General features: G+C 33.7%; 1 protein-coding gene across 2 annotated transcripts; it reads left to right on the forward strand.

Annotated features, from left to right (window-relative positions):
* Nucleotides 1–4501: 4501 nt before the first annotated feature.
* LOC104092801 (WPP domain-interacting tail-anchored protein 1) lies at nucleotides 4502–11241 on the forward strand. 2 transcript variants are annotated; one of them, XM_009598471.2, is made up of 5 exons: nucleotides 4502–4565; nucleotides 6948–7531; nucleotides 8235–9256; nucleotides 10057–10251; nucleotides 10539–11241. In XM_009598471.2, exons 2-5 carry the CDS (start codon nucleotides 6970–6972, stop codon nucleotides 10731–10733), a joined length of 1974 nt encoding a protein of 657 aa, XP_009596766.1. In that variant the 5' UTR covers nucleotides 4502–4565; nucleotides 6948–6969; the 3' UTR covers nucleotides 10734–11241. The 2 variants fall into 2 exon arrangements, with proteins under 2 accessions (XP_009596766.1, XP_009596767.1); XM_009598472.4 differs by lacking the exon at nucleotides 4502–4565 and adding an exon at nucleotides 4596–4653.
* The last annotated feature ends 1352 nt before the right edge of the window (nucleotides 11242–12593 follow it).

Genomic DNA, 12593 nt, shown 5'->3' on the forward strand with positions numbered 1-12593 from the left:
TAAAATACATCGTTAAATAATTTACTTAGACAACATATTTGCGCAAAATGTCTAAAACAGCAAAGAGTACAAACTTAAATAACAAAATGATACCAAGTAGATTTTACTTGGGGTAAGAGTAAGGTCTGCGTACACACTACCCTCCCCATACCCCATTAATGAGATTTTACTGAGTTGTTGTTGTTGTTGTTGTATACCAAGTAGAAGAAAAAAGGAATAAAATGAAGAGCAAACACAAAGTTTTTCCCAAAACCGACCATTTATATGTGTGTGCAAGACGTATACTTTGTATTGATTTATTTGGTGTAAACACTGAAAGCAAATATTTTTTTTGTTTTTTGACTACTGTTTTGGATTAAGATATATAATTGTTGTAGTTGTTGTATTCTTTTAATGACTTTAATCATGCAAGTGATGTTCAATTTGTTATGTAAACTACCTTCTTTTCCTCTTCCTACTTTCTTATAATAAAACATGTGTTTGTCCCCGTAAACATCACAATTATATTAGAAAACAACTTGCTGGAATTAAAAAGTTTGAAATCGCCAATGATACCAAAAATCAGAGTTGGTCGCGGTGGGTTGTAAATTTTGTCAATTTTCAATTGACAGCAAGGAGGCATTAATATTGTTTTTTAAATATAAACATAGGGCTATGGTTGTGACAAGCAAGAGAAGAATGACTAGATTGGCAAGGATCTACGCAATTTATTTCAATTGGTAAGTTGTGATTCATCAGCTTTTAGGAGCAAAAAATTACCAATAGACTAAAAGCCTGTTTGGATTGGCTTTTAAGCTGGTCAAATCAGCTTTTAAGTCATTTTTAACTTATTGAGGTGTTTTGCAAATATAAAATTTGCTTAAAGGTCAAATAATTTTAAGCCAAAAGGTTCAAAATAAGTCAAAAGTGATAAGTTGGGTAATCCCAAATATTTTTTAAGCTTAAAAGTCACCCCTCTTTGATTAAGTATTTTACATTGCTATCCCTGATACTTATGTATAATTTTTAAAATACCCTAATCTTTTCTTTTTCTCATTTTCTCCCCCATTTCCAATCTCTACCTTCCAAATTCCATCTCTGCCGAACTGAAGTCCTTGATGCCTTTTGTTTTTCTTTAAGCAAGTCTTTGGTTGATTATTTTTTGTCTAATAGATAAATTAATTCTAGTGACTCTTTTGGTTTTGGATTCCTGAGAGTGAAAAATGAACAACGTTTTGTCCTTTCTAGAGTTATCTATTTCCTTTAGTGGGTGGCTTTGAGTTGGGAAGAATGAAGCTTTTCTAAATGAATATTGGGCGAAACTGAAAAATCTATACGAGAATGAGAGAAATGTGAGATCTATTTGCCTATTTGGTGAACCATGTTATAAAATACCATCAAATTATTAATTATAAGAATATGTTATTCAAATAAATAGCTTATGAAATTAATTAGAGCTCAAATTGAATTGAGACATAAAATTTATTTATGTTTGAATTAAGTTCAAATTAATTAGTCTTCATAGTTTCAGGGCATTTAAGTCATTTTAACAAAAAAAAATGTTTATGAGCATACTTTTTTCAAACACATCAACTGCTTATTTTCACCTCCATCACATTTATCCAAACACATAACTGCTTATTTAAAAATTAAGCTCAAACACATAAAAGGTGCTTTTAAGCACTTGATGCTTAAAAACTACTTAAATTCAACTAATCCAAACGGGCTCTTAAGCCTAATTACCTTGTCGTTTGAGTAATACACTTTCTGTCATCTAGGCAATTTATTTTCATTGGTAAATGGTAAGTTGTGATTCATCAATTATTTCTAGAGCAGAAACAGTGGACCATGTATAAGCTTGTCCTATTTCTTAGGTTAAGTGGTTAGACTGATAACATGAGTCATGCACAGAAGAATATCTATTCATGTCAGATTTTTGCAGCAAACCAAATAATTTAATTAATTTATATTTAAAAAGTTAAAAGTTGAAATAAGAATGTACATGATCCGGTGATGTGACAGACCTTACCCCTATCCTAGGGTAGAGAGGCTGTTTTCGATAGACCCTCGGCTCCCTCTCTCCAAGAACTACCCACTTGCTTTTGGGGTGACTCGAACTCACAACCTCTTTAATAATACACATTTTCCTAATTTCTCAAATTTTTGACTTTCTTTTTAGGTGCTATATGCCTTTCGGGAAATGAAACAGTGTGTCCTTTCAAAGTTAAAACATCTACATGCATTTTAATTAAAAACAGTTGCCTATGGGGAAGTGAAAGAATGTGTTCGTTCAAATGTCTCTTAATAAATTGAAGACTACTAGATGTGAACCCAATTTGGCTTTCTCTTCGTTTTCCACTGCCAATTCTGAAGATGCTCCCAAGAAAGTCAAGCATCGACCCAATCCATTTTTAAGGTAATTAACAATATTTTATTCCATTCATTGACAATTATAAATTACATTCCATAATTTATGCACTAGATTTTTATTTTTGTTGTAGATAATTGAAATCGGTCATTATATAGAGTTCAAATGTACTTTGAATCTTGATAAGTACAACATTTTACTATATAGTATTTAATTATTTTTAATTTTAGGATTTAACACAATTAGTTTTGCTTCCTTCTTTTCTTAAAGTATTTTTGTTAACTGATTTTTTTTTTTAATTTTTCTTTCTAATGTTATGCTTTGAGAATTAGTGAAATGCATGAGCAATTACTGTGAGGCAAAAATCATATTTTTAATTGTAGGATTTACACAAGATTAGTTTTGGTTCTTTTTCTTATTTTAAGTTTTTAACTAATATTTTATCAACTTGAGTGGTATGTAAATACTTTCTGGCTTTTATTCCTTAATGTGTGTGTCATTTTCTTTAATATAATGCTGGAGTTACTCAATAAAATAAGTATCTCAATGAATGCATATCTATGTATTATTTTCTAATTTCTAATTGAAAGAAAATTTATTGATAATATGAAAATTAGAATATTAGTATATAGCAAAATTAAAGGTTCACTTTCACGTTTAAAAGAAGAAAAATAGGGGGAGGGAGGGGAGGGGGAGGGAGGGGGAGGGGAGAGAGAAGAGAAGGAATATTTGACCACTCTTGCATTTTTTGATCATAATATTCTATTCTCAATTCTATAGTTCTCTTATTTACTAGAAATCTTTATACCCTCCAAGAACATGAATACAATACAAAGGTTTCAAAATTATGTTGCAATGACAAGAGGCGGTAGTCTTTCCTAATGATTATTTGATGCTAATAAAAATCTTTGTATTTCATTTATATGATCTGCTTCTTGTAATATACAAATAATAAATTTAAATGTTATTATATGTGTAATTAGTAGCTTTAAAATGAAATTTATGCAATTTTTATTCTATTTTTTTAAATCTGCTAAATCTTTATTAATTGTATAAATAATTTTTCTTGGTAGTGTATAGTAAACTATATATAGCATTGCTTATAAGTACTTGCTCGAAATAAATAAATTTATGAACTAACATGTGAATTAACCCAAATATGTATTGTTTAAAAGTGTTTTCTTTCTCACAAAAAAAGAAGATGATATAAGTTTATTAATAGTCTGCTAATCTCTTTGTAAATTCACTGATGTATCGCGCGAGTGATTTTACTAGTATATTTATAATTTAATGCAAACATTATGTGCAAATAAAAAGAATCCACCAATAGTGTCTTTTTTGATTTGTATGATGGGGCCAAAGGTTTACAAAGTAATTTTGGGTTATGGCCACTTGGGGGCTGTCAGGCTGCGTGTGTTCTATGTAATGTTATTACTTTGTCTTGAGAATCCATTTTGTTTTTTTGAAATTTGTGGTATTAAATATGTTATAATATTTGTATTTTATACGACTATAAAAATTTATTATTATAAATAAAATAAGCATGTAAAATTATACTATTTTTAACTTTAAAAAGAAGGTACTATTTTTGGATTAGATTAAAAGGAATATAAGGTCACATAAAATTGGAATAGAGGAAGTTGTTGCTTTAAGAATCTCATTTCACTTTTATATAAATAGATTTATAAAGTAGCATGGCTAGGTAAAAATCTCATAGTATTTTTTTTGTTGTAAAAATGACACAAGGTAGCTACTCTAAAGGGCTGTTATTTAGGAATTAGCTAGTGCGTCCTGAATTTTAGTTTTTCAGGTCAATTTTTTAGGACAAAAATATTCTGAATTGTCGTTAAGTTAATATTTTTAGTTTAAAATTTAAGAACAAAGGCTAATCTCTAAATAGCATCATGAAGTGCAAGGTCAAGAATCTCTACTCTCCAGTAACTCCAAACGGGTTTAGTGGTAAGATACTGTATTTTCATGGGCCGGCCTAATAGCAGATGAGGTATTCAGTGGCCCAATATATCAATCCACGGCCCAATTTAGACCATTCGGCTAAAGGTTTAAGCTGACAACATAACACGTGCCCAATTTACTCACGTGACATCACGTGCATAATATTGAAGATTAGGCTGCAATATAATTAAGTGCTAAAGAGTAAAATTTCAGGTGAAAAAACAAAACCAAATTCACACTCTCTAACCCGCGAATATACGAGGAGGTATGTTTTTTTTTATGAGCTTGTATAATTTTTTCTTAGTAATATCATTTCATATTTATTCATTAGCTGATGCCCATATACTTCTCGAGTAAGTAGGCAAATTTGCTATAGTTTTTCCTTATCCTGTAAAGCATATTTTTTTTCTTGATCCTGTAGAGTATTTCTTTTTTCTTTTTATGATTAAATTTATCATTTTTTCATCGTGTTTGCTTTAATTTCCGAATTTTTGAGATGGGTTCTGAAATTAAATTTTCAAGGAAGTTCTGGAATTAAATTTTCTAATTTGGATCAGGGGTTTCTCAGATGATGTGAATCTTGAGTGTTGGGAAATGTTTTATTTTTTCTTGGAGTAGTAGACGATTTTCTTTTAGTTTATTTGGATTAATTATTGTAGTTGGGTGTGTTAATAATACTATTATGGATGAGAAATGGCATAATGGTATTTTGCTAGTAAGCATGTAATAAATGGTAATATAACAAGGTGGAAAATAGGTTATAAGGATAGTGTATTGGTGATGATTTGGAGTATTAAATATTGAAAACTCAAGTTATGTGGAGTAACCTTTTGGAGGAAAATATCTTTAAACACATTTTCAGTAATTCAAGGTAAAAGACAAAAGAAAAGGATTTGTCACGGAAGACATTTTATGGGAAAATATATTTCAACATGCCAAATGAAGGTAAAAGGAAGAACAGAAAATATGTATTTTTATTTGGTTGAAACTGATAATAAACTATAAAATGAAAGAGATAGAGTTGGAGGTTGCAAAGTAGGAGGATTATTACAAGCAAATTATAATTATGCTTTTGCTGATTTTTTGGAATTACGAAAATGTGAAAGCGAGTATTTCATCCTAGGTCTCTGCTCAATGCATTTCAAGCACCTTTGAAGATTTTGATGCTCTATGTGCACTATTTGTAGCTTAGTTACGTGAGCAAGTCCTCTTACGAAAAGGCATGACGAAAACATTTTCTAGATCCTCCCAAAATTGAGCGAATAGTATAACAAAAAACTATGTAGAAGAGTGTTGTTAGAAGTTTGTTATCCAAACATATAAGCTAAAGTATATTCTTTCCTTTGATCATTTATAAGCAAAAATATTATTTTAGCTGCACTCAAGGGTGTGGTCTAATGGTCAATGAAGTGTGTGTGGGGGAGGGGGGAGCCATGAGGTAGCGGAGACAAAAAAATACTAGAAGATTTCTTCCCATCTTAGCGTTGGTGGGTAGAGTTACCCGGTACCTATGTTGGTGGGAGATAACATATATCCAGTGGAATTAGTCGAGCTGCGTGCAAGCTGGCCCGGACACCACTGTTACAAAAAAAAAATGGTCGTTAGCTTTCTTATTTCAAAGCCTCTGACATGGCCTAGTGGTCAATGAGGTGGGTTGAGCACCATGAGGTCTCAGGTTCAATTCCCAGCAGAGACAAAACACTAGGTGATTTCTTCCCATCTGTTCTAGTCTTGGTGGATAGAGTTACATGGTACTTATTGCTAGTGGGAAGTGGCAGGTATCCCGTGAAAATAGTCGAGGTGCGTGCAAGCTGGCCCAAACACCACGGTTATCAAACAAAAAAGGGTCTCCGACATGGTCTGCTATATTCATAACCATACTGGGATACATTAATGCTTTGTTTATTTGGTTTTTGCATGGAGCTCATCGTCACAGTCTTAGCTCTGTGGTTATCATTTATCTTTTAGCTCTCCTAAATTGTTGTTTGACGGTTCAAGCCTCAAGGTGTTTTGGAATGATAGTAATTCTCAATTTTTTCTTAAGTTTTCAGGCTAACCTTTTCTTACTGTATTTGCTTTTATTTTTTTGACAAGTAACGCGTATCCATCTGCTACTTATGCTTTTGTACTTATTTGTTTTGTGTTCTTTCTTCTTCATTTCCTTCAAATAAATGAGACTTTCTTTTGCTTCTACTATGCAAGTCCTCTTCCTCCGCGGCCTTTTAATTCTGGGATTCTCTGTTGCTTATCCCTTCTACTCTCTTAGTACAATTACTAAAGTAACAAAATATTAAATTGAGTGCTGCAAATTAATCATTTTATGGTTGAGTGATTGAAAATGAAGATTAAATTTATGATTGAAGTTATCTTTCAATGGCCTTGTTGAAATTATATTTTAATGATGTTTCTTTGAGGAGTTGGACTAATATCGTCATCACTGTATATTGGATGCTGATATTAGTAATTTCAGTTGTGATTTGATTATTAAATGTACTAAAACCATATATGCTTATTAGCAATTTTATTTTAATCTTTGCTGAACTGTGCGCTTAATTGAAATCAGTGTGTGCTTCACTTCTTGCTTTTTGCCTCCAAGTTTTGTCGACTTTCTTGCTTTTAAAGATATTGGTACGGATTCATTTTTCAGGTTCAAAAATCCGGTTTGACTAATGGATGCTGACACAGAGAATAATGGATCTGCTTCCATAGAAGGTGTTAATGTCAATGAAGTGGAGGTAGAATCAAATACTGTTGACTCTCTTGAGGTTTTGTCATCCAGTGGTGATGTCATGCAAGAAGTAGAAAGTGGGGAGATTTTAACAAGGCTTGAACTAGAATTAGCATGTTTCTCCGAGAAACTAGTTAACTTAGATATACTTGTGATGCATGTGGCAACAAGAGAAAGTGATTTTGAGGCTTTTGCCTCCGAGAAGGAGCACACTTCAAATGACATCGTTGAGAAGGCAATAGAGTTTGATCTTTTATCTGGGGTACTGGATTCAGAGGTGAAGGAACTCGGTGGTTTGTTGTCCTCTGTTGCAATGGAGATTGACAATGTGCGGAAGATCATTTCTTCACGTGGGTGTGTGGATGAAACTTCCGTTTTAATAGAAGAGAAGTTACATGACTGTGAAAAATCCCTCAAGCAGTCACAGGACCATCTTTTAGAATTAAGGGCGCAATGTACCAACTTCCATGGGATTGTCCTCACCTCAATGGGAGATCAAAATTGTGAGTTTATTTTTATTTTACATTCTGCTATCAATAAAACAAAAAGGATTTCTTTACATCCTGCATAATGCTGAATAGCTTCTGAAGCTTCAGTTGAGGAAGTCTTGATTTGTGCTGCTCAAAATCCACTGTGGTCAATCCATTTCAAAGCAATCAAAGATGGGCTTTGGCAGAACCAACGCAAAGTGAATGGATCTCTGGAGCTAAGATCCGACTTAAATGATCTTTCTACATGGATGCCTGTTGTTATTGTCATAATTGTCGTGTTCTTCGTCGTCATCATCATCATTATTGATGTGTTGTTGTTGTAGTTATTGTTACTACTATTATTATTGTTATATGCAAAATCTTCTTGATAAGCGGATGCCCTGTTAATTTCTTGTTGATTATAATGTTTTATGCTCTATGCAATTTTACTTATCCCAACAACCTCACCGAAGCCGACCATACTTTAGAGTTATAAAGGAAAAAGGAAAGAAGAATGTCTGGAAATAGTTAATAATTTTTTCTTTTTGCTCTGCATGTCTGAACTAGAATTAAGTTGATTGCTGCTCTTTGCATAAGTACATATTGTTGCTATTATGCGCTTGAAAACAAGTTGATTGCTGCTCTTTGCATAAGTACATATTGTTGCTATTATGCGCTTGAAAACAAGTACCATCTTTGGTTTTTAATCCTACTTCATGCTGATGCAATTTGACAGGGCAAGGTGGCAAGGCAGTGGAGCACTTCAATGGGGATTCACTTTTGACTCCAAAGACAAAGATAAAAATGCAGACTGTTGAACAGCAGAGACACATTCTGTGGATGCTGGAGAAGTCTTTGGCCAGAGAGTTAGATCTTGAGAAAAAGCTTACTGAATCTAGACAAGTTGAAGAAGAATTAAATGTCAGATTGCAGCAAGAAACTTTCTGCATGGAGGAAGAAATTGAAGCTGCTTGGCACAGGTTGTTTGAGGGAGAGAATGCTGCTGAAGTCCTGTTAGAAATTTCGAAAGAACTATTGGGTCGATTCCAGATAGCACACTTTAATCTGAACGGTATGATTCAGAGAGAAAGCAACTTACAATCTAAGCTTCAAGAAATGGAGGAAAATTTAAAAACAAAAGACAACTTACTGCGGAAGTCTGAAATTACCTGTAAAGAGCACGGGGACAAGGTTAAATTTCTTGAACAACGATTGGAGGACTCTGAGTTTCAGCTGTCCATTTATGCATCATCTGCAAAGAAAAATCTGGAGTTGGAATCTGAGTGCAAATTATTAAAAGAAGCTAATGTGGAACTTGACAAAGAGCTGAACCTCCTAAAAAGCAGTAGTAGCATTAAATCTGAGAGGATAAATCTACTAGAGAAGCAGCTGAGGGATTCTGAGCTTCGTCTTCAGCATGCAGTTGCATCTGCAGAAGCTAGTCAAGAGAAGCAAATCATGTTGAATTCAACAATCGAAGACATGGAAAATCTGATTGAGGATCTAAAAGCAAAGGTTTCAAAAGCAAAAAGTTTGATGGAGAGTGCTGAAGAAAAGTGCATTATGTTGTCAGAATCTAACTCAGATCTCAATGAAGAATTAACTTTTGCAAGGGAAAGGATGGCATGTTTGGAGGCATCGTTACGCCAAGCTGAGGAAAAGAAGAAGGCTACTGCCCGAGATATTAACTTCCGCAGTAAATTGATAACTGATTTGATTTTGCAATTGGCTCTTGAAAGAGAGAGACTTGAAAAGCAGGTTTGTCACTCGCTATTGACTCTTATTCCTGTTAAGGCTGGAAATATCTTTATAACATCTGTGACTTCCCTTTTCCTCCAATCTATCCAGTTATTTGAGTTTTTTGTCTAATTGACATGGTCAATGGGCCTAAATGCAGATCAAGTACTGTACGATCTTTTCCCCTATTGTATTGAATCAATAAAAAAAAGAGGCTGTGACTAATTGAATACTAGTTACTAAATCTGAAACAGCCTAGAATTATGCCTTCTTGTTCCAGTGAGATGGCTTCTCTACAACATTAACATTTTGTGTCAAAAATAGATTTTTATTCATGGAAATGGACTTCGAACCTTAGCAACTTCATAAATTTAATCTATAAAATTTCAGTTGTTGTGTGCGCAATCCTGTTTATATAATTTGTGCATGACTTCATGATGAAAGAGAATTCATTTGGAATAAAAGTTAGAATAAGGGAATTGTTTGAAGATAATTTTATTTTGGGGGCGGAACTGTCAACCTTTGAAGTCTAGAACACAAGCACATAACATATCCCCAAGCGTCTAAATAGTCCGCTCTGCCTGCCCGTCAGTCTGCATGTGAAAGGCTGTACTAAGATTCACTTGAGTACCCAAACCTTGCTGAAATTTCTTACAAACTTTAGCAGTGAATTGTGCTCCCCGATCAGAAATGATGGAAACTGGGGTGCCATGCAACCTGACTATTTCTTTGATATACAACTGAGCATACTGCTCCGCTGTATCGGTAGACTTAACCGGCAAATTTTCATTCAGATTAGTGTTTTTGTTGCAAATATTCAGATAGCTTTGCTGATATTGGAAAATAAGGCCCAGAAGAAGCATTTTCAGCAGAAGGATAAAGTTCCTTCTTTGTCTCCACGAAGTGATGGCAAAGATACCAAGGAATCCGTGCTTCCCAAGGCTGAGACAATTTCTGTAACTTCTTCAGATGAAAGCAAGGAAGAAAAAGTCAAGTTCTCGTCGCCAACTATTGTGGTACGTGGTTTGTTTGGTCTTATACTTATTTTCATATGCGAGTCGTATGCTCTTCTGTTTAGTTTAGTATTTTGATTTACTAATTTTGATGGCAATTAACTATTCGCGTCTGATGCCGTACATCCCATTATCAACCAAAGAGCCTTAGCTGTGCCTCTAACTGAAAAAACCTCAAGTTTACTCCAAACTAATTCGCAATATTTTTTAACAGACTATTTTGACAAGGTTATAAAGAAAGGCACCTAGCTCCATTGTGACACTGTTGTTTCGTTTTTGTTCATTTTCAGGAGGAGAATGTTGCTGGAGACTTTTTGATGAGTGAGTCAATAGAAGAAATTACTGATTCGTCATCCGGACTTGATGCCTCGAGGGACATAGATGCGCGGAAGCTTAATTTCAAGTATGCCCTTGCAGCAGTTCTCGTGTTTTTGATATCCGCAATGGTAGCTGTTTTAGTGCAGCATCAGAGTAGCCAGTTTTGACAGCTCTGGAGATTTTTGTTACTCTCTCGAGAGTTTAGCTGCGCTTCTCAGAAATCTTTTTGGACCTTCATCGCGTCTCCCCTCACTACTGGTCACTGGTAGATATCACCATATAGAGCGACACCTTTGCGCATCCAAAAGAGAGGACGCTGGAACTCGTTCCTCAATACATCAGGCTTTTCCCCCCTCTGTGAGACTATAAATAGCAGTTTCTTACGTATGCATAGTTTTTCAATTCAGATTTTGTCAACTCCACAAATTAGCTTTCATGTAGAATTTTGGAAAGGAGCGAAAAGTCAGCTGTAATAGGCGATAGTTGCTGGATAGAAGAGGCTCTGTGGCCTTCATTTCCATCTATGCATGGAAACTTCTCATGCTTTTACTTTTCGAATCATCTCTTTGTACTTTGCAAGCAAAATTTGCTAATGCCAACTAAGAGATGAAGGCGAGTAGATTCTACCTACAGTTTTATTAGTAATCTAGAAAACCATACACACATTTAAGGGCATTTTGTTCCCCTCTTTCTTGTTTCTTGCCAAGTGCTTTAAGATCATTTCTTTGTGTAGTTATTCAATCTGTCCACGTTTCTCATCTCTGCAACTTCTTTCCAGATTCCTGCCAGCAGCATGGCTATTCGTTAGCAGCAAATACATGCACTTGCGCCTTAATCACAGACAACTTAGGATCGACTATATTAAATTTTCACTATGTTACTCTGATGTTATATGAGATAAAACTAAGAAAAAAGCACTTAGAGCAATAAAACTAAGAAAAAAGCACTTAGAGGCAATACAAGTACAATATAACAAGTGTCATCATTAGAAAAATTAATTTTAAAAAGCAAAATAAATAAAATAAAATACTTGAAAAAATTCAAGGATAGGATGACAAGTGTTAGAAAATTTAAATTTTAAAAAGCAAAATAAATAAATAAAATATTAAACAAAATTAATAAATAAAAACTTGTATGCACTTAGAAAAATTAATAAAATTCAACACAAATTGACAACAGCTACAAAAGTGAGGAATACAAGTGCAAAGTGTGTGTGTGCTATGCTCAACAGATACAGAAGAAACATTAACTCACTTGTTCTTTAAATGCATCTACTCCAAGACTATATGGCAGAAACTACTTCACTGGACAGGAATGCAGAGACAAGTGCGATCATGGAATGACGAACTAGTATGGTTGTCAAACACAACAAGAAGCAAGCATCCAAAAGCAGCCATCCTTGCCTTCATATTTGCAGCCACAGTCTATCATCTTTGGATGGAAAGAAATAACAAAAGATTTCAATAACTAAAGAGAACAAATATAGACAGACTGAAAGAAATAACTCTACAAGTGCATATTATACGGCAAAGATACTCCAAATAGCAGAGTGAACTAGATAAACTAATAGGTTATTCTGGCTAATAGCTACCTGATGATTCTTGCTGCTACTACTGATACCCTTCCTAGAAGGCGAGCAGTTGTAGAGCCTGAAACTGGTATTAGTTAGTCTAGCGAGAGTTTCATAGTTATTTTTGTGTGATCCTGTCTCTAGAGTCCAATGAGCAGGTGTGCTTGTATATAATTATACTTGGACCAAAAACAAATTAATAAATTTAAAACGGATGGGATGACAAGTGTCATCACCAAAAAAATCTCAATTTTAAAAAGTAAAATAAATAAATAAAGCACTTAGCAAATTTCAAGGAATAAAGCACTTAGCAATTTAATTTCTATTTTAAATTAGTCATAGGTCATTGATTACAAGTTATAATTTATATTATATGAAAAACATATTTAAATATTGTTAAAAGAAGAATTTATTTGTTGGATTCTATTTGCTTAAATTTTATAAAATATTATTAATT

The sequence above is a fragment of the Nicotiana tomentosiformis genome, chromosome 2 (genome assembly GCF_000390325.3).
Source record: "Nicotiana tomentosiformis chromosome 2, ASM39032v3, whole genome shotgun sequence".
Classification (NCBI taxonomy): domain Eukaryota; kingdom Viridiplantae; phylum Streptophyta; class Magnoliopsida; order Solanales; family Solanaceae; genus Nicotiana; species Nicotiana tomentosiformis.

Bases quoted from the DNA above. Each gene is read 5' to 3' on its own strand.
- LOC104092801 (XM_009598471.2), top strand. From the start codon at position 6,970: ATGGATGCTGACACAGAGAATAATGGATCTGCTTCCATAGAAGGTGTT. The intron at 7,532-8,234 runs GTGAGTTTATTT...GCAATTTGACAG, and splicing joins CTCAATGGGAGATCAAAATT to GGCAAGGTGGCAAGGCAGTG. The intron at 9,257-10,056 runs GTTTGTCACTCG...GCAAATATTCAG, and splicing joins GAGAGAGACTTGAAAAGCAG to ATAGCTTTGCTGATATTGGA.